Source organism: Ochotona curzoniae, unplaced genomic scaffold (assembly GCF_017591425.1).
Source record: "Ochotona curzoniae isolate NIBS_2020 unplaced genomic scaffold, NIBS_Ocur_1.0 contig_3432, whole genome shotgun sequence".
In the NCBI taxonomy this organism is placed as follows: domain Eukaryota; kingdom Metazoa; phylum Chordata; class Mammalia; order Lagomorpha; family Ochotonidae; genus Ochotona; species Ochotona curzoniae.
Genome location: NW_024465859.1, coordinates 21,401,859 through 21,424,412, shown reverse-complemented (window position 1 = coordinate 21,424,412; position 22,554 = coordinate 21,401,859). Strand labels below are relative to the sequence as shown.

Genomic DNA, 22,554 nt, shown 5'->3' with positions numbered 1-22,554 from the left:
TAAGTCTTTAAATAGCATTCTGGTAAATGTGGCAGCCAATTCTAAAATGTTGGCCTCATTGTCGTCATGCTCTTATACACTGCTCTCCAACTTTTTTCGTTTTGAATTTTTTTGAATTTTCAGAATGTACATCAATGTTCCTGTTATTGGGTGTGGTTGGGATCATTTTAGTAGAACTGCCAAGAAAGATGGAAAACACCAGAATGTGAACGCGCAGACAGACTGCGCTGCAGGAAGTGGAAGTTGAAACCAGATCTTGGGATGGACACTGGGCAGGAGCGGTGCAGGATCCTGCTGGAGACCTGAGAAAGCAAGCCACAGTGCTAGAGGGCCTGCCGAGCCTCGCACAGACACCACGGAAAGCGTCCGGTGCAGGCTGTGACCCGTTAGGTATCCCACCTGCTTCCTACTATTCCCCCCAAAATGCCATTTAGCTCTCAGCAACGATTATTTACTAGGACACAGTTAACTACTGAACCTAACCGCTTAGAAGCAGTTAAGATGATGTTTGTCAGTGGCTGTCCCAAGGGTTGGAGTGTAGTAACCTTGCCAAGGTTTTAAGGGCAGCTGCCAACATCAGGGCCAGTAGCATCTTCTGTTGACCTGTATGTGGCAGAGTCTTCAAGGAAATACTACCATGAAAATAGATGAATGTGTTGAGAGTTTGCAGAGAAGAAAAAAATGTAAACTTTAAAAAATTTTCCTCACTTTTATTGATTGGTGTTAGTAAATATTAATGCTTTCCATTGATGCTATTTAAAAATTTTAGTTTTAGCATCTATAATACCTTAGTGCTAGTAAAGATAATATCTCCGTGCCTCGAATGTTGATACTCAAATGTTAGATGGGTAGGGTATGAAGTAAGGATAGGTAGATTTGTCAGGACTTTGTACTTTTTTCTTGTTTTAGAAGAATGATTAAACCTATTTGAAACACTGTGTCTGAAAATATAGATAAAAAGCAGAGGAATTTTAGAATGAAAAAAATGCGCAATAGAGAGAACACAAAACTCTTGTTTCAGGGGCATCCTGGGGTACACTATGTCACGACTTACTGTTACAGTAACTGTTGGTTGGTGAGTCAAATTTTGATTGGAAAAAGGTTTATGTCAATTCAGTAACAGAAAAATATTTCTGAGCAGTAAAATCAGAGTTATAGTTTTCCTACAAGTTGTTGGAATCATAATAGAAGACCTAGAGGTCACATACCTCCAAGCAGAACTCTACTCAGAAAAATAGACCGTGCTTAGAGAATTTGAGAATAGAAATGCCTACAGTCTTCCACAAGTGTATGGTGTTGAGAAGTTTTATAAAAATGCTTGTTGAGTGTGAAGAATTCAGTCCGTTAAGGGTAGCAGGAGACTATGGCTTACAAAGGGCTTTTCCTATAAGTTGAGCTTATGTATGTTACCAGATAGGTGACACTGTTCCTATTTTTGTTAGTGTGAGAGTAGCCAGTCGCACAGTAAGTGGGATTTATTTCTTTTGTTTCTGTGTTTGGGATGGTGAGTGTGTTTTCTATATATGACACCTGCCTTCAACAGTGAGATCTGATTTTTTTGTTTCTGTTTGTTGGGGATCTTGTTTATTTTTTTGTGTATGTGGTTCTATGTTTCTGTCATTTGCGGGTGAGAGCCCATTAGGCATCCCTGTAGTTTGCCCTCCACAGTTGAGGAGACTGCACAGTTGTTGTTGAGCTGGGAAGGTAGCGCTGCTCCGTGTAGTGTATGGAGCTGGTGAGCGGTGAGAACGTTGTGTCTGTTAGTGTTTTGTGAGTGTTCATATTCACCTTGCAGCAACTGGTTTGTTGTCTGTCATGTGTTAGAATTGACAAATTCTAATATCAAAAATGATAAATGCTCATTTACAAATTTAGCAAATAATGCTTTCCTGTGATACTATGAACTGCCCACAAATGCTATTCAGATGATGGCTGCCTAAGTTGTCTAAGATCCTGAAACATTTTTTGAAAAGATTCAACATGTGTTTGTCTTGTCTTTGAAAACAGTAAATATATGTATATAATTTGTTCCTCTAGGCAGAGACCAATTTCCTAAAATTGCTGTACAGAAAGACACCTTTCTGAGGAAGGATTTCACATGAATTTTCTGAGCCTTAATAAGTTTTCCTATAATCACTACCTTTTTTTTTAACCCTTCAGTTTTATTTTGAAGTGGAGTAATTAGCATTTAGAGTCCTTGCCAAATAAAACTTCATGCTTTTGTGTGTCTCTAATAAGCAGACAACAACCTGATGGAGGAACTAAAAACTGTCAACTCCTCGTTAACTTGAATTGCAGACTTATTATCCTGCAGGCGTTCTCTGACATTTAGAGTCTCCAGGTTAAACCCTGTTTCCCTTTTTGTTGTCTGAGCCTTCTGTGTGATCTATCTAAAATCTGATGCTTTAGTAGTGCCCAGATAGGCTTTTTTTTAAAGTATGTGTTTTCCATGGGAAAATTGGAAATCACTAATACCCCCAAAAGAAGAAACTAAGTAACTCTGAGAATCTACCGCTAGGGAAAAAAAATGTCAGTATTATGACAAGCCATCTTACACACATTCTGGATAGTGTAGAGTGTTACTGTTTTTACAAGTGCTTATCAGTTAGCTAGACAAACATTAGCTTCTTAACATTTGCACTTCTGTGACCCTTGGAGATGGATGTTTCTCCTGTTTGTTGGACATGATTTGTTTCTGTGCATTTTTGTTACTAATTGGTGGGAGCCCTGCCTATATGGACTACATGTATTACTGCTTTTGTAAGTTGTCCATGTTTTGAACTTGCTGTTGGGTCCAAGGAGTTCTGAGCATTAAATTGAGCTCTACTGTCACAGCTTGTAACAACAGGCTGAAAATAAAGCCTTTCCATTATTACAATAGCTCTTCAAATTTGAGGCGATTCTTGATTTGACAGAAACTATAATGAATCACCTTTGGACATGTGTACAAATTTTCAGAAATTAAAGCAAAGAACTGTTTCCAGGAGGTACTGTAATGCACAAGTCAACATTTGTGTAAGGAGAATGTATTAGTATTTAAAGTAAAGTGGCTGTGCAGCTTTAACGTTTACTGTTGCTGGACATGTAATGTTGTTGGATGACAGCAAAAACCTTGGTCCAAGCCCGTCACGTTTCTGATATGTACTTATTTGTTAAAATTTCATGTTTGTTCATCAAATATGTCTCCCTTTCCAACTTATTTTTTCCTTTTTATTTTCAACATTTTATTTTCCAGGGACTTCTAAAAATGCACTTACACATTTTGTAGTTAATTATTGACTTTCAATCCTGTTAAATCAGTTTTCAAAGGACTTCTAGCAAACCTAGATGAAGTAAGGACTTATGACAAGTGTGAAGATGATGAATCTCATTGTACTGGTTTAAGGATCAGTAGTTCTGGGTTACTGATTGTTCTCTCCCCCAGTTCTTGTGAATGCTGAAAAGCTGTACTAGCTACAGGTTTTATAGGGGCGAAGAAGAAGATATTTGAAGAAAAGTTTAAATTTATTCAGGCAAAAACAGACTTTTGCTTTGGCAGAGTTCCTAAAATCATGTCTGAGACCACATTTAAGGAAAAAAAGAAAAAAAATTAAAGGATAAATTAGCCATTGAGTTCATTTAAATTGCAGCAGTGGTGCACAGAGGGAGCTAGGGAGGTTAGGATGGGCGTCACATTCGCAGGCAGGAATTCAGGCTTCAGGCATTGTCTCCACATGGAATTCTGTACGCAGTCCCGGAGAGACACAGACAAGGTGAAAAGGAGAGTGGTGCTCCATTACTAGACCACATCATGTGGTACACAGATATATTTTTAATATCCCTGTCATAACTTTGTGAATAGCGCAGTTAATATTTCATTGGATTTATCTGTGTTAAGTGTTAATTAGTTAAATTCTAGTGCTTAAATTATACCAGAATTTCCTTGTTTTGAATTTCTGTATTGTGAATCAAAGTGCCCTGGCCTCCTTTTAACCTGTGGGAGACCCTGAACTCTGCAGTCCACTTGAGTATTTAAAAAGCTGCGTGAGCATGTGGTTGTGCATCCTCCCAAGGATGACCTTTGCAGTCTCCCCCACCAACCTCATGGTGAGGGCAGCTCACTCTGTGGTTTATGACATGGGCTGAGCACATAGTGGGTACAGAGATGCTGCTTTAAACGGATTAACCCTTAGGTTTTGATTTCTAAGTTATTTAATGTGTTCTGCAGAGGGATGCATAAAGAATAAAACTCAGAAAAATTTGGTACCAAATTGTTTTGGAAGAAGAATCTGGGAAATTTTTTGCTTTGTGTGAAGAGAATCTCTTTTACTAATATTTTATTTAACACCCATTTTCTTTATTTCTGACACAATGATCTGAAACATTTCTGCAGCTGCAGTGAGAAGAGGCGTTTGTTACTTTAAACAAAGGCTGAAGAACCTATAAAATAAGCCGGCCTAAGAGAAAGTGGAGAAGGTAGAGGATGGAGTTGCAGACTCTACAGGAGGCTCTGAAAGTGGAAATTCAGGTTCACCAGGTATGTTGTGTGATTGCTTTCTCCCACATCTTGTTATTAAGTAATGGCTGAGCTTAGTCAACAGGTCCCATTCTGGTTTGCAGTATAGTTTTTAATCATATTTAAGACAGTTGTACAAGAGTCATGTATTTTGCCTTTTGATCCTAGTTTTAAGAACTTTGATAAATACTCCTAACTTCCATTCTCTAGAAGAAAGAACTGAAAAAAATTTCACATCCCAAAAGTGTTAAAAAGAACTTTTTCCCATTGGTTCATCTGAAGTACTTTGTTCTTGTCATGAAAGTGGTATATTTTATATAAAGGAACATGTTGAATTCAGCTACCACATACACTGAAGCTTGTACTTTCATGTGACTCAGCTTTAGGCCTCAATTCTAATCTTTAGTAAAGAAAATGAGATCAACTTCATAAATACTTAACTTTAAAATTTCACAGTTCTTAACATTTTACCTCAATTGCCTGGATGAAATAATCTTTTAAGAGCATAGCTATAAAACATAAATATAAATATATTCTATAATATATTTCTGTAGTATATTAAAACATACATTATAATAAGAATATATATAAATAAATTTACAGGTAACTGTAATCAAGATGAAATACTCTTAATGATTAATATTATGTAGGAGAATATCACTGTTTTATATCTTTTCTTGATACTTGCTGGACATTAGGTTGAAGACATAGCTACATACACATTCTCACGTAAAATTCTTAGTACTCAAAAATGATAAATGCTGTAAAACTGACTAATTTTAAGAAACAGCTGGAGATTTGGCAGTGGAGAGAAGGAAACTTGTTTTTTGAGATACAGAACAAAGAAGGAAAGTTAGGGTCAGGGCTGGGCTTGTGCTGGGAACTGGGAATGCAGTCCAGAGCGCCTGTGTGGTACAAGAACTGCCCTGCTGTTAGGAGTGTTTGGGGAGTGAAACAGCAGATGGAAGATCTTTCTCTCCTTTCTCTCTCTCTCTTCTTTCCAAATAAAATGAAAAATAAATTAAAACTGAAGGACTTTGTTATTAAGTCTTGGTTCTCTTGTTTTATCTGAATAGTCTACTGTAAAATTAATTTCCAAGTTGTTGGGCTTTTGATAACTACTGGATTTGCACATTGCCCAGATCCAGTGTGGATAAAAATTTGCAAGAAAACTTCAAAGATATGTATCTTAAAAATTATTATATATTTAAAAGACAGAGAAAGAAAGAGACAGTTATCTTTCCAGATGCCTGTAGCAGCTCTGGCTCTTCCAGCCAAAGCTGAACTCAGTCTGGGTCTTCCGTGTTGGTGGGGAGTCCCAGGTACCTGTGCTATGACCTGTTGCCCGCCAGGGTTGCACATCAGAGAAAGGCAGTAGTAGACACGGAGCTGAGACTCACACCCAAGCTTTGCTTTGCTTTGCTTTGCTTTGCTTTCCTTTTCTTTTCTTTTCTCTTCTTTTCTTTCTTTCTTTCTTTCTTGTTTTTTTTTTTTTTGCTGTCAAACAAAGGCAGTCTTGCAACTTTATTTAGTTCTCATCCATATTGACTGTAGATTTTTGGAAGTGGTGACAGGTACATGGATAACCAAAGTATAGAGCCTGTTTGGCGATTCTTCATCCTCATTACATTTTCTGGACAACCTCACGCGGATACAGTATGGGATGTTCCTTATCTTGTTACCTTGTGCTCAGAGCAGAGTTTACCTTGCACTTACAGGCTTTTTAGTGTCTAATCACTTATACACAGTAAGTTTTATTTGTCCTTTCTCTGGTACTAACTGAAGAGAGTAAAATTTTGTTAGCACAAAGAATTCATGGGGCCTTAAGGCGTCATGGTAAAGCTATTGTCTGTGATGTTCACATCACATGTAGGTACTGGTTTGTGTCCTGGATGCTCCACTTTTGTTCCTGCTCCCTGCTGATGGGCTGGGGAAAGTGACATATAATGGTTCAATTGTTTGGACCCCTTCTACCCACATGGGAGACCAAGCAGAAGTTCCTGGTTTTGGCCTAACTCAATCTTAGCCTTTGTGGCATCTGGGGAGTGAATTAGCCCATGGAAGTCTTTCACCCTCTCTCTCTTTTTTTTCTGCCTCCCCTTCTGTTTTCTAACTTTGAATTTTATACCAATGCATCTTTAAAAATAGAATTCTGTCAGGCTAGTGTCTACTGCTTTAGATACTGCATCCTATATCTGGAGTACCTGGCTTTATTTCCTGGTTCCATTTCTGGCTCCAGCTGCCTGCTAATGTGTACCCTGGGAGGGAATGGGTGATGAATCAAGTAGCCAGGTCCCCATTTATCCATGTGGAAGACCTAGATTGAGCTCTTGGCTCCCAGCCTCAGCCTGGCCCAGGCCTAGCCTTGGCAGGCATTTGGGGAGTTGATCAATGGATGAGAACTGTGGATTATGTTTTCTGTAATCTGCCTGTTACTCAATTAAGCAAAATGAATAAAAGTGAAAATATATATATATATCTAAATAAGCAAGGTGAGAACTTCAAAGATGATTTTTGAAAAAAAAAGTCTGATTCTTGTATGATATGTTATGGTACTTTTGGAGTTTTTTCCTCTTTTTAAGAAATATTGGGATGGGAATGTTAACTATTGGAAGAATGTCTTCTTAGGATCTTGAGGTGGTAGGCAGATTGCACTGGTGGCTTACAGGACCCGTTTAAATACTGCGCATCACGTTGGGATGCCTGGGTTCTGTCTCAGCTCTGCTTCTGATTCCAGCTTCCTGCTCCTGCATACCCTCAAAGGCAGCAGTACCAGCTCAAGTGCGTGCTCCCAGCCACCAATGTGGAAGGACCTTGGCTCCGGGCTTTGACCTGGCCTAGCCCTTGCTGTTCCCATCCTTTGGGGAATGAACCAGTAGATGCAAGAGCCCCCCTTTGTCTTTCTGTATTTCTCTTTCAAAATAAAAGATAGAAAATTAACACTCTACTTATATTTCCTCCTCACAAGATAGAAACAAATCCCTGAAAGGCCTTTCTTGAAAGACTCATGACCTAAATTGAACTTAATTAAAATTAGAGTTGTTGAGTATTATTTTTGTTTTGAATTCAAGTATGCCAGTTTTATAAATATTACAGTTATGAAAAAAAATTTTATTTTTGAATTGAATTAAAAATTTAAATTACATTTGTTGACTCAGAAGGAATGGAATATTCTTCCAAATATTATTTTTAACATTATCTTAATATTCATATTAATTTCCAATCTGTTTCCCTGTATATTACCTATTTTTAGTCATAAAATTAATTTCATATTCATCCCTAATTACTACACATTTTGACTGTATAAACTCCTGTTTGCCAGTTAACATTTTAACATATAAAGTTATCTCCATTTGCATCTAAAATACTTTCCTGTTTTTTAGAAGAAAACACTAAGTGTAAATCCAAATGACTTGCACTGTTCATATAATTGCTGTTGGATATAGGGTAACTTACACAATCATTCATCATGACAAGTTCGAGGATGCCAGAAGTGACATACACATAGGGGCTTTGGTTATTAGGCTGAGGCCAAAGCTGTAACATCCATTTAACATCATGTTAGGGCAAAAGAAAACGCTTGGTACATTTCTATTTAGGGAATGAAATTAGGGCTGAAATTAAGCTTGCTGGATCAAAACTGTGTTATGAAATTATCTGATACTACTATGGAGGTGGTTGTCTTTTTATGTTTTCTTTATGAATGGGAAAGTGATTAATAAAGTAACAGTGTATACATAGATGATATTCAGTAATAATAATAATAATAATAGCCTGTGATGAATATCACATCTTTTTTTGGAAAAATCAACTTTTTTTTCATCCCTTTCTTTAATTTGTTGTTATGCAAAAAATGATAGAGACCTTTGGAATATTCATTCCATTTGAATACAGGAAAGTGTAAAGGGAAGGTTAGTAAGCTTCTTCTGTAAAGGGTTAAATACTAAAATATTTTAGATTTTTCAGGTCTGATATTGTCTCTCACAACCACTCTGTTTTTGCTAATGTAGAGAACGAGTGCTGTATAAATGAAAGGCTGTGACTGTGTTATACACACCCTGATTTCTAGACAAGTGACAGACCAGTGGACCAGATTTGGCTTCATGGGCCGTTGTTGGCTTCCCCTTAACATAAAGTATCCTCAGGAAAAGTCACTGTGTCCTTGGAGTAGAAAGTAACTTAACTTTGGGGTTGACACAGTGGGTGTTGCAAGCTGAGCCTGTGCCTGCAGTGCTGGCCTCCTGTATGGGCACAGGTTTATGCCCTGACTGTTCCACTTCTGATCCAGCTCTCTGCCAATGGCCTGGGAAAGTAGTTCAAGTTCACCCAAATCCTTGGGCCCCTGTACCCAGGTAGGAGATCCAAAGGGATTGATTTTAGCATTAGACCATCCCAGCTCCAGCCATTGCAGCCATGTAAGGAGTGAACCAGTGGGTGGAAGATCTCTGTTTTTCCTTTTCTCTCTGTATCTCTACCTTTCCAATAAAAATTGCTAAGTCTGTAAAATCCTTTTGACCAGTTAGAATAAATGTTAAAACTTGTTCATTATTCTAGATAGTATTTTTTACAACCTGTGCACTTATCTTACTTAGTCTTATAATTAGTCTTGTGACCATATTCTACATCAGAAGCAGGAAATTTGAAGTGTGTTTTAGGGGCTGGTAGAGTCAGGCAACATGTTAGCAACACGATTTGCTGGCTGACTGCTCACATCGAGTAGTAGTCTGGAAGCTGGGATGCACATATAAGAACTCTTCAGCACATAGCCTTTTATTCTAAGAACCTTATCTTGTTTGTAGTATGGTATATTGATTGATGAAATCATGCTTGCAAGTAGCAATAATTTTTTTCTGTTTAATTAGGTGGATATATATTTTGGAAACTTTTGTTTTATGACTGAACAGTTTTAAAGAGCCTATTCCCTAAAGTGAGTGACATACTTTTCCAATTTATGAGAAATTCTCTTGGGGAACAGCTTATTCCTAGATAGCTTTAGGAACCAGTCTCTGATACTCTTTTACCTTTTAGGTTTTTCTGTTTGTGGTTATAATTTCCTTTGAGCAGTGATGTTTTTTAGACTGTCAGATCAAATACTATTCATTTTTCTTAAGAAAAAAAAAATGTCAGGCCTTTATTTTCAATGGTAAAGCTCTTCCCCATCCAGTACCTGGGTTGCCCTGCCTTTCCCAGAGCAAGCAGGTGGATGGAGTCTTGTTTTGTTGTTCCTCCACCTGAGCTCAAGGACTGAACATTCTGCTTCCCGCCAGTTTCCTCCTTGAGAGAAGACTGGGTGACGTCCCATTTGTGTCTTCCCATTGTAAGCACCAGACAGACCGCTGTCAGACCTGTGCTTTGCTGCACTTAAAGGGGTTTGTTTTTTGTGGGAGCAGCTTTTTTTTTCCCATGCCTTATTTGGGATCCTAGAAGGTGACAACATTTGAAAAGGATGCTTGGCTTTGGGAGCATCTAGCTTGTTGAAATTGCCTCCCAAAAGCTACTTTCCTCCATCCTGGCTCCAGTTTTAAAAATCAGGTACTATGGGCCCGGCGCAATAGCATAGTGGGTAAGGTCCTTGCTTTGTGTGCCCGGGATCCTATATGGGCGCGGGTTCTAATACCAGCAGCCCCACTTTCCATCCAGCTCCCTGCTTGTGGCTTAGGAAAGCAGTCGAGGACAGCCCGAAGCTTTGGGACCTTGCACCCGCGTGGGAGACCTGGAAGAAGGTCTTGGCTCCTGGCTTCGGATTGGCTCAGCTCCAGCTGTTGCGGCTGCTAGGGTGCTAGGGGAGTGACCCACCAGACAGAGGATCTTCCTCTCTGTCTCTCCTCCTTTCTGTATATCTGACTTTCCAATAAAAATAAATAGATATTTTTAAAAAATTTTAAAAGGACTTCATATAGGAATGTTTAAAAAAGAAATCAGGTACTTTGGGCCCCAGCGCGGTAGCCTGAAAGCCCTTGGCTTACATGCACTGGGATTCATTATGAGTGCCAACTGGTTCGTGTCGCGGTGGCTCTGCTTCCCATCCAGCTCCCTGCCTGTAGCCTGGGAAAGCAGTCGAGGACGGCCCAAAGCCTTGGGACCCTGCACTCACATGAGAGACCTGGAAGATGCTCCTGGCTCCTGACTTCGAATCAGCTCAGCTCAGACCATCCCGGCTGCTTGGGGAGTGAATCATCTGACGGGAAGATCCCCCTGTCTGCCTCTTCTTCTCACTGTATCTGACTTTCCAATAAAAATAAATAAATAAATATATATATATATATTTTACAAAATCAGGTACTTTTTCACTTGAGATATCAAGTGATGGTGGCATTGTCGTTTGAGGAGGAAGAGTGCTTTACCCATCGTTTGCATAGATCGCACAAGTCTTGGGTCTGTTCTGATTGTGGTCTTGCCTGTTTTCTCTACTCTGGCTTAGCACTTTGGAACTAAGCCTGAATAGCTGCAGAAATTGAATATGTGAAACTGATGGGTCTTTTTCTTTCTCCATTAACAGAAACTGGTTGCTCAGATGAAGCAGGATCCACAGGTAAAAAAAACACTGTTTTCTTCATTTCAGTTTTAAAGTAAAAAGTAGTTTAACATAAAGTGAGTGGAGTACAGAGGGTGCTTAGAATGAAAGATCTGCCTCCTCCCTCCGAACGAGTGCCGTCAGCATGCTGGTCTTGCTGTTTTTATACTTTAGGGAAATCCAGTCATTCTTGCACGGTATAACTGTCATTTCATCTTTGTTGCTAATATTTTGCTTTTGAGTTAATTCTTTTGAGAATTTAGGAGGGGGGTGTGAAATGGAGAGTTAATACTCTTCTGATACTTTAAATTCCGTTTCCACAAACGCACTTATTCAAAAACATAATTTGTGAGACTTTCTGTGGTCTCAGAATTATTGTAAGTAGCCACAAACTATTGTTATTTACTTGTAATTTGTAAGAATATATGAATACAGGATTTCACCATGTTTGGGATGAGAATTTTAGAAACATTTTTAAAAAACATTGCAAGATTATTTTATTTTTGAACAAACTCCTTAAGAACAGTTTAAGAGTAACATATAATGTAGTCTAAAAAAATGTTTACTTTTGTTTAAATTCTCAGGACTTTTAGCTTTTATTTCCTAAAAAGCTGCCTGCTCTGCTCATGGTCCTGTGCGTTAAGCAGGCAGCCTTTGTGCCTTAAGGCTGAGTGTGGGGAGTTCCCGCTGTGTCTCTCTATGTGGGTTGTTGAACTTCCGCAGGTCGTGCAGGCCTCCATATACAGTGCAGTCCGGATCAGACTTTACTCAGGAAGTGGACGATTGAGCTTCACAAACTGTATCCAAGCTTTGTGTTTTAACATCATCTGTTCTGAGGGTTGGTGTTGGTAGCCCATGCTTAACTGAAGTGTAACAGTTAAACTTCCATTAGCAATTTTCTGATTCTAATTTTTTTCTTGGAATATTTGTAGTTTTAAGCTGAGTTTAGGGAACTGAGATCTAGCAGGTTAGGTTAATGGATCCTTTTAGTGGTTATGATGTTATAAACCAGTGATTGTGATAAAGTTGGTCATCATAGAGGAAACAGTCTTAACCTGGAGAATCTGAGAGGGGGATAGTAAGTTATTGGACAACACTGCAGGCGGTCTGATTAGAGAAGCCATATATCAATTGCATTCATTTAAAAAGACCAAATAGATTCACATGAAACGCAATAGAGGGTGAAAGTGTGTCCCATGTTGCACCCCAGCCCCCACCCCTGCAGGGTAAATTGAAAGAACTGTATGTGAAAAGGCCAGGCAGAAGTTAGTGTCTCGTGGAGTGGTGTTCTGTCTGCTAGCTGGCTGTCCTGCTGCCTTGAGCATTTGAAAATGCCTTAATTTTGAGGTCTTTTTTTCTTCCACTCATGTAAAAAGCAAGCATGCTCAGTGTATCTCATCTAAAATAGTGTTCTTTTTTTGATTCCTAGAATTTTAGAACGAAGCAAATGCCCTGGTAGTCAGTGTGTTAATTTGAATGATGTAATGTTGAGGCAACTGCAGTACTGACAGCTTCTCCAATGTAAGCTAAAATAACAAATGTACTTTACCTTACTAAATAAGGGAGATGACAAGCAGAGAAAAACCTTCTTGTTTATAATGCCTCCAAGCAAAACCTCTGTTTTCCTGCTTTTGTCTGATTAGTAGAGTTGCATTTTCTATGAACTGATACTTTCTATTAAAAAAAATGACAACATTTTTGTAGAAAGGTGCTTTTGCGGTGCAGAATGGCAAAATAGAAAAACTTTTTCTAACTTAAAACAGTTGCAAACAAGCTGCCCTGTCCCTGGTACTCTAAAGTTGGGATCTATGTATTAGGAGATGATGTTATGATGATGGTTTAATGTAAAGCTTGACAAATGTGATTGGCTAACTGCTGAAGGTTATTTCATCATTCGTAATACAGTATGCGTCTTCTTCTTGCTACTATTCTGTTAACAAATGAAATATCTCTCTCACAGATATTTTTTCTTTCCAATCAGAATGCTGACTTAAAGAAACAGCTTCATGAACTCCAAGCCAAAATCACAGCTTTGAGTGAGAAGCAGGTAGGGGAAGGGTGGGGGACATATTTTTAACATTGTGTTCTAAAGATATGTCTGCTTGAGGCTTCTAAGAGAACTGCTATTTTTCCTCATGTGTGAAAATAAGTGTGGGCAGCCAGACTCAGTTTTAATTTTGTTTGAGCTCTGTTTATCTATTTTTATTTTTGGTTGAAATCCGTCTCTAGAGTATCCCATGGGTATATGTTCCTGGCAAATATCTAAAAGCAATGTGGCAGGCTGCCGTTAACTGTGTTAATTAAACTCCATAGTTTACCCATAGGAGAAAGAGGTACAGAAAGTTAGCGGGGGTGTGCAATGGAGAATCTTGTAGTTGCTGAATGTGCCTTGTTACCTGTCTAAAAGCTAGAGCTGGCATTGAACTTGTGGAGATTACAGCTGTAAACAAATTGCTGTAAATGTGCATCTCCTAATTCAAAAACGGACACCCCCTCCTGTTAAGCTTTATTACATACTTACCTACCACTAATGGAAAATTTGGTGGAACTTTGTTCGGAGTATGGCAAGAGAGGGACGTCTTATTTTTTGCCAAGAACACCTGGAAAGAATGCTTTGGAATTTTCTGTCTAGTGTCCTCCCCTTTGCCAGTTTGGGCAGCTCCTGCCACCAGGTGGAGTAGGACAATCGACAGAGCTATAGGTAACTGCCTTTGGTAACCTGACCAAGCGCTTTTCTTCTTGCTTTCCCATTACCTCCCTCCGCGTGTGCAGTGAGATTCTGTTTTGGAATAGGTCAGTGTGTGGTGCAAAAGGACAAGTGGTTTTCATTTGAGAGTTCATGTTAATGGCATCCTATTGAAAAACCTGTGCTAAATAGTTCTCAATAGCAGATTTTTGTGTTGTGTTTCAAACTTTTATTTCATGAAATAATAGTGAGAGCAATTCCTGCAGATTTCTGTTGGTGTTTGTGTTGTGTTTTCCTTTAACTGAGGGAGAAGTAAGCTTCAAGTCCCGGGTGCAGCAGGTCTGAGTCGTTTCTGTTTCAGAAGAGAATCATCTTCAAGCTGAGTGCACAACTGCTTTGTACCCCTCACTCCTCCTCTTGTGCTTGCTTCCCCATCTTGTCTTGTCTAAAAACAGGAAGTATTTTAGATGAGGGAATTGCCAGACTAAAATTGGGAGGAGGTGGGATGGTGGAGAACAATTTGTAAGGAAAACTATAAACAGAGTTTGTTAGTATGCGTTTGGCTCTGAGTGTGAGTCAGTTCTCTAAAGTCAAAGGAATGTTTGTTAGTGCAAGCGTTCTAGCTTTAGGGGTTGGTTCCCGTTCAGACTGCCTGTGGCATTGGGGTGAGCGTGACAAGATGCCAAGGAGTGACTCACTTTTGCTGAAAACTTCACAGGTTTCATCAGAGAAAGAAGGTGAGAACCGATTAGGTAGGAAGAGGGGCAGAATGCTCTCCCAAAGTGAAGGCAACCTCAGGCTACCTTTGGGGAAAATGGGACAACTGAAAATGATACCAAAGTAAAGATTTAGTTTATCCTGTAACTTTTTATTCACATATGTATATTTGAATAGTATGTTTTTGGTGCTAGGAACCTCACTTAACTCCTCATGGTCACCTGAACTAAGTTTGGATTTTAAAAACTGTAGCTTGAAACAGTATCTAGCATCCAGAAAACCTCACACACAAAGCAGAGAACAGCGGTCAGAAACTGAAAAGCAGCCTTGCAGCTTCCATGGCGTTTGCTTACCTGTAAAAACAACCGGCTCCGTGGGGCAGGAGGATGCTCATTTCAGGAAGGACAGTACTTGAAAGTAGAAAGTTCAAAAGCTGACCATTCTGCAGACTCAGGTCTCCCAGGAAGCACTGCTGCTGTACTGTAGTTTAAAGTAGTTTTATTTTAGTATAACCTACTAATGCTCCATGCTGAACTTTCTGATTTTTTTTTTTTTGTCTCAAAAAACATCCACTTAGTCTCTGGTGAATTTTACCAGTTTTCCTTCCAACTTAATAACTAAATCTAAGTAACCTGATTTATATGACTGATAATTTAATATGAATTTTTGGTTGTGAAACAGTTCTAAAATACAGAAATGTGTGAAGGATAATGCCTTATTTCAGAGTCACTGACTGTTAACCTTGTCATTCACTTTTTTTTTAGACTTAATTTACTTTTATTGGAAAGGCAGATTTACAGAGAGGAGGAGATAAAGAGGAAGAGCTTTGTCCACTGGTTCACTCCCCAAGTGGCTTCAGTGCCTGGAGCTGTGCTGATTGAAGCCAGGAACCAGGAGCCTCCTCTGGGTCTCCCACACAGGTGCAGGGTCCAAGGTTTTGGGCCATCCTCAACTGCTAAACAGTATGAGCATGTTTAGCTCTGGCCATTGCAGCCACTTGAGGATGGAACCAGCAGATGGAAGATCTTTCTCTTGTCCCTCTTTCTGTAAATCTGCCTTTCCAATAAAATAAATCTTAAAAAAAAAAAGTGAAAATCACAATTAGACAGGACTCATTATTTTTAAAAAGTGTGTAGTGATACACTCCAATTGGGAAAATGTGGTTTTTAGCAAGTACCCTTCAAGACTAAAACTCGGTGAATTTCACTGAATTCTTTGTTAGAAGGGTTTAGTGCTTTTTAAATTGTAACTCATGAGATAGGCTCTTGGTCTTATGTTGGAGACGCCTGCACCTGCTGTTGAAAGAGCTGAGTTAGGGTTAGGGTTCCTGCTGCTGTGGAATGGGCAGGTGAAAGTTTCTGCCTCTCATGGGTGAAGCCTGGATTCAGGTTCCCAGCTTCCCCAGTTTGGGCCCCTTGCCTCAAATGAGGCTCATTTTGGAAAGTAAGCCAGTGGTGGTGGTTGAGGGTGAGGGGTTGTTCTCTCTTTGTCTCTTTAAAAAAAAACAAAAACAGAAAGTACAATTAAAAGATTAGGTTGCTTTAAAAATCTGTCAAGATTTCTGAATAAAACACTGACTGCAGATTGTGAAGTCAGCTTCATGAGCTACAGGGCTTCAGTTGTGGTTGACAATTTTAATTCAGAAAATCTCCAGGCTTGATAGCTAAGTAAATTATATATTTTGTAATCATTAACATTATAGTTTTAAAAAATATTTATTTTTATTGCAAAGACATTTACAGAGTGAAGGAGAGACAGAAAGAAAGATCTTCCATCAGCTGGCTCATTTCCTAAGTAGCTGCAAAGGCTGGAGCTCAGCCAAACTGAAGGAGGAGCCAGGAGCTTCTTCTGAGTCTCCCATGCAGATGCAGGGTCCCAAGGCTTTGGGCCGTGCTCAGCTCCTTTCCCAGGCCACAGGCAGGGAGCTGGATGGTAAGTGGAGCAGCCGGGACATGAATTGGCACCCATATGGGATGCTGGGCATGCAAAGCGAGGACTTTAGCCACTAGGCTACCTCGCTAAGCCCTTACATCATAGTTTTAATAATGTTATATCAACATGGGAATTTGCTCATGCCAAAGTAAAAGGCACATACAGTTTCATTTACATTACAATCCCATTTTTTGTGTTGATTAATGGGTATGCAAATTTGCATAGAGATAGTATAAACTACTGAAAAGGTAGTGAGTTTACAAATAGTTTATTCTTTACTTATATATACCTTTTGAATTTATTACATGAAAAATACATTTTCATTTTAAAATCAAGAATAAGCAAGTAAATGTTGTTTAAAATATTTTTAGCATCAGGCTTTTATCTGTTGTGGGATAGTTAGCATTGAAAAGCCTGGTGATATTCTGTTCATGATACATGAACCAATTCTAGGCAGAGACTTGGAACAGTAGAAGTGTGGACGGGTGGAAGCAAGTATTCCTTTAGCAGGGTTCATTCTCATTCTGCACCCCAGCCCCATCATATTTCTGACAGGCGTTTATGGTCTTTTTCTTGTCAGGAGAGTCCCATATTGAAGCTGAAGCACCTAGTTGCTATGGGCTTCTGTTTTCACACTAGTTGCTTGTAGAGACCAAATCGCATCCCATAGTTGCTTGCTTGTCCCCAGGGTGATTGAGGCTCACCCTTGTGACAGTGTGTCTTGGACTTGCACTGTCTGAACAGTTGGCTTTCCTTGCCTGGTGCCTCCCTCTCAGCTCTCACAGCGCAACCCAGCTGTTACTTCCTCAAGGAAGCTGTCCCCGAAGCCCTTCCTCTGGTTCAAACGGACAGTTTTCTTTGTAATTGCTCAATGAACCCTTCGTTTTCCTTGCGTAGTTACAATGTTTTGCCACATTCAGCTGCCAGTGACTGAAAACTTGAAATAAAAAAGATATTTACCTAAGGTAAAATTTTATTTCTTTCTCAGGTGAAAGCTCTGTAGGTGGATTGGGACTGGTGAGACGTTCCATATTATGGGGCCACTTAGGCCCCCCAGTGTGAGCATGAAATTTCCATTGCATAGTCCCAAATAGCGGCTCCATCTGCTAGGACAGCAAGAGCGAGCCTTTTACTTATAAGAGTGTTCACTTAGAAGTGCAGGTGCTGCTTGCACTGGGATCCCGTTGGCCTGAGCTTAGTTACGTGGTCTGAACCAGGGACCTGAAGGCTGGGGGTTAGTAGTTTAATGCTGGTGGCCACAGCCAGGCAGAATTCATGGACTGAGAAGTAGGAAATAAATGCTAGGAATAATTAGCAGGTTCCACCACAGAGTAATGTTTCATAGATTGTAGTTATGTATTTATCTGTATGATTACCATTTAGAGAACATTAGTCAAGGCAGGGAACATGTTAGTTTTGTTTATTTCTATACTCTTACTGTAATAGGAGAGTATTCCCAAAAGTTCATGGAAACTAATTACAAAATAGATGCTTATTTTGGCAAAATCTGTCTCTTTTTTTTTCTTTACATTCATTTCCATGAATTTTTTTGAAGATCCTTGTATTTAATATGAGAATTTACTATGTGTTAATATTGTAGTACAGGAGAAGTAGTTTGATTTCTTAATATTTTTACTTTTTCTATTTCCTTGAAAGGCAGAGTGGCAGTGAGAGGAGGAATCTGCAATCTGCTGATTTACTCCCCCAATGATTGCAAAGCCAGGACTGGGCCAGGTCAAAGCCAGGAGCCAGAAACTCTGTTACTTACGCCATCTTACACAGCCTGCCTAGGTGAATTAGCAGGCAGCTAGGTGGGAAGTGGAGCAGCTGGAGTTGGAACTAGTCTTCCTACATGAGATTCCAAGCATTGCAAGCAGTGGCTTAACCATGCTGGCCCCAGCAAATCTTTTTTTAAAATATCTTTTTTTTTAATGATTTTTGAAACTTTTTATGGTTTTTGAGACTTATTATGAACATCTTCCTGTATTTTTGAGTATCTGTTGAGACACTCAATTATCTGTTGAGATAGCTTCAAATATTTTATTGTCTAGCTATATCATAATGTTAAAATAATTATTCAGTTGTTTGAGGATAGAATACTTTCAGTTTTTATGAGTAACACAGTGATGTTTTTCTGTGTGAATCTGTGTTTCTCCCTTGCCGATGGGTGTATTGGTCAGCTATTGCCGTAACAGTTCTGCATTATAAGCTGATGTTTTATTGATGTCTGTTTTCACACCTGGTTCGTAGGTCAGTTGGGTTCTCCTGATCTGGGCTGAGTTGGTGGTACCTCTGCTTCCTATAGGGCGTGGCCTGAGCTTTCCTTGGTGCCACAGGTTTGTTTTGGTATACTCTGAGTGTGCTCGTTCCCAGGCCTAGGCTGAAAAGACAGCAGCAACCTGGGGCATACCCATTTCATGGCTTGTGGTCTGTCAGAGTACAAGAAGCAGACCAAAGTGCCAAAGCACATTTTAAGACCACCAGCATCTGATCTGCTAACATCTCATTAGTAGAAACAAGTCATGTGGCCAGACCTCACAGTTACCTGACAAAGGAAAAACATTGATATGTGGCTTTGTAACAGAATATGAAGAATTGAAACTACTAATGTACCTACTGCGTTTGATCTAGGGATATTTAAAAACTTTTACCATGCTGGAATGAAAACCAAACTTTTATCTACGTATTTGCAACCAGCCTCCCAAAAAGACTGTAACAAATTAATAAGATTTATGTGAGACCTAATTTTCCTCAGCAGTTACTGTAGGTAAGGGGAAGCACTTTGCTCATTTGGAAGGTGGATTAATGTATTTTGGTGTTAATATGGAAGTATGTTTTTTCATAGAATTTACCATTTGTTTATAGTACAAATATCTGTAGTAGTACATAGAATTATCTTTTTTTGTTCCACTTCTCCTATTTTTCTCTTTTTAGAGAGCAATGCCCCCTGTAAAACAAACAAAAAAAGCTTTATTTATTTATTTTTATTGGAAAGGCAGATACATAGAAGGAGATGCAGAGAGAAAAAGATCTTTTGTCCATTGTCTCACTCCCCAAGTGGCCGCAATGGCTGGAGCTCAGCTCATCTGGAGCCTGGTGCTTCGTCCGGGTCCCCCAGGAAGGTACAGGGTGCCAAGGCTCTGGGCCTTCCTCGACTGCTTTTTCAGGCCACAAGATGGGAGCTGAGTGGATAGTGGAACTGTCAGGACATGAACTGGCACCCATATAGGGTCCTGGCGCATGCAAGGCGAGGACTTTAGCCATTAGGCTACCAGGCTGTTTTCACTAAGACCTTCTTCTTAATCTCTGATCTTTCCTTCAAGTTTACTTCTCAGATTCTGTGTTTAAAAAATAGTTTTTGTTTACAGATTACTTTAATTTAGTATTAGATGAAATACTTCTCTAGGTTTAATAAATAGTTGCCATTTATGAGAAAATTCTCAATTTTTAATCAAATTATTTTAGTAAGATAAACCTGAAGCTCTGCAGCAAGAATTTCCTGTCCTTGCCATAACAAACTCGCTATATTTATGATGCATAGAATGGTGTGATCTAACTAAGGAGATGGCTTGAAGATGTGGGTGAGGGCACCTGGGATTTGATTGTTTTTGAATCTTTAACAGATCTGTTGACAGATTTTAGTTATTAACTAATTCAATGTGTGTGTTTCCTTACTTACTGAATGTTTGAAAAGTGCTTCCGGAAGTTAATGAACATGTATCTATTGTATACATTGAATTTGTTGGGGGAGGTAAGTGCTATTTAAAGGCGATTGTTGCCTTAGTCCAATGGTTCACTTCATCTCTTATTTAACGCCCTCAGCCTAACATGTGCAATATTACTTTTGTAAGGAATTTGAAACATTTTACATTTAAATCAGTCATGAGTGCATCATTATAGTCGCTGTCCAATTCAAAACTAGAATCTTATATCAACACCCTGTGTTCAGCTTTACTTAGTAAATTACTCTGTGTATCCTTTATATACCAAATATTTTTTGAAATAGGACATTAGGCAAAATAATTACATTGCCTTTAGGCCTCATTGCCTTGGAGTTGAGTAAGTAAATTAGATCCTGTAGTCTTAATAGTTACCTACTAACCTGATTCATGAACATCTCTGGCCTCTGAAACCAGTTGCCACAGAATGTTACCTACCCGCACTGCCAACCAAGCTAGTGATAGGCACATCATTCCCAATTCAAGATTTGTTCCTTAGATTCTGATTGTGATGGAAAGCCATCTTTTCCTTTATTCAAAACTTTGCCTGAGATTTACTCTAGTTAATCCTGCCTTTGTAATATTTATATAAAACCATTGGTTCAGTTGATGCCTAAGTTTGCTTCTCCTTGTGTGCATAGGATATCAGTGTCTCTTTTGTATAAAATACAAACAGTATTTCAAATTTTTCCTGGTGGAATCCTGTTAGTTTCTGTTTGGCCAATGTGATGTGAAGGAGGGGCTCAGAAATACTAATGGTGTAATGTGAGTATGGAAGTTCTGGAAGTTTCAAAGTTGTGTCTGTGGATGTGACTGTGCCTCTCCGTGCTGTTATCTCCTGTCTTTGATATTAATGTTTGGAGTCTGTCTCCAGTAGCCACACCTAAGTGGTCAACTATTTGATTATTTCTAAGAACGAAAAGCTTGATGCTGTGACTAGTTCTTTATTATTATTATTATATTTTTGACAATCTTTACATAGTTAATTAGGGTAAGAAGGTTCAAGGACTACAGGAAAATGGGTAAGACTATTATTTCCACATTGTTTCCTTCATGTATCTGAGGTAAAAGGGTATTTTAAGGAAGAAGTCCCACCTAGTCTCCCACCCACCCCAGGTCCCAGATGTGGGGCATGCTCCAAGGATCTTGCTCATATGGTTTTGATAGTTCAACAGTTATGAATTGCTGCCAGTCTCGCCATTCTAAGCACGATAAGGTCCTTGGAGATTCCACTGATTGACATAGTCCATCTTAGAGTCTCCATTTGCCCAGTTTTTCACTGCCAACATATGGCTGAGGTGGTTGACTGACTTGTTTTGTCTTCTGTCTTTTCATGGCTAGGGTTCTGAGTCCGGCAGTTTGATTGGGGAAATCCCCAAAGAGACTTTGTCTGAGGTGTTCCCAAACCAGATTCTTGTATGTACTAGCAAGTACAGGGCCTGGCACAGTCCATTGCCCTAATCAACTGGTGGTTGCAATTGTGGGTTGGTTCTGTTTCCAGCGCTGTCTTCCACTGGAGCCAATGGGTGTTGCAGTCCATCTTGGTTTACAGTGGCTGGAATTGGGGTTCTGAGCATGGAGACGATCCCAGCCTGGCACCCACCAGCAGCCAAAAGGCTGCTAGAAGTTTAAAAAAATCTGTGACTAACGCTTGAGTAATACTGAGCCTTGTTGTGGTAGAGCATGTGCCCTACAGTGTGTTGTATGGTGGAGGGAATCGGGAAAGCTGCTGACTTGTACTGGGGCAGCTGGGTAACATACAGTTTGCTGGATAACATACAGTTTGCTGGGTAACATACAGTTCATCCTAGTCATTCATTTTTAGTGCTGGCAAATGGAATGCCTTTTACAGTTCAACTTGAAACTCTTAACCTTTATCATCTGGTGATTTCTTGACATGGGGCTGTTACAACCACTGAGCTTTCTTTTCCCAATGTTCTTATCTTTTCCTTTGCTGAAAGTAGTTGCTTCAGGCTGTGAAATCAAGTAGGAGCCCAAGTTTGTGAACTGTTTTACAGGAGGTGTCATATTATCTTGTTCTTTGCACAAAATGAATTACGTCTATTTTAAAATTTTTGAAGACTCTTTGGAGAACATTAATCTGATTTTTTGCTATTAGTTTATGTTATGTTTTAACAGATGCTTGTCAGGAGCCAGTATGACTATACTTCTCTGCTGTTGCAGTGATTTAAGTTGTTCCAAAAAAAAAAAAAAAAAAAAGAATTACCAAGAGAGGAGGAGAGATACATTGAGAGAACTCTTCCATCTGTTGGTTCTCTCTAAATGGGCTCAACAGTCAGAGCTGGGCATGGTGGAAGTCAGGAGCCCAGAGCTTCCTCTGGATCTCATAAATAAGTACAGGGGCCCAAGTACTTGGGCTATGTTCTGCTGCTTTCCTAGACACAGCAGGGACCTGGGTCAGAAGTAGAGCCACTGGGGCTTGAACCATTTCTCATATGGAATGCGGGTATCACTGGTGGAGACTTAACCT

The 22,554-nt window shown here is 39.4% G+C and overlaps 1 protein-coding gene across 11 annotated transcripts in view; it reads left to right on the top strand.

Moving 5' to 3' along the window:
* PHF21A (PHD finger protein 21A) overlaps positions 1-22,554 on the top strand; it is a 200,972-nt gene that overhangs the window by 30,109 nt on the left and 148,309 nt on the right. For 6 of the 11 annotated variants that reach the window (XM_040980168.1, XM_040980165.1, XM_040980169.1 and 3 more), the window contains 3 exons: positions 4,373-4,516; positions 10,995-11,027; positions 12,991-13,056. In XM_040980168.1, coding sequence (XP_040836102.1) covers positions 4,463-4,516; positions 10,995-11,027; positions 12,991-13,056 — 153 coding nt within the window. In that variant the 5' untranslated portion in view covers positions 4,373-4,462. Of the gene's footprint in view, positions 1-1,021; positions 1,076-4,372; positions 4,517-10,994; positions 11,028-12,969; positions 13,057-22,554 lie in introns of all 11 variants that reach the window. The other 5 variants (XM_040980161.1, XM_040980159.1, XM_040980162.1 and 2 more) reach the window with 2 other exon arrangements.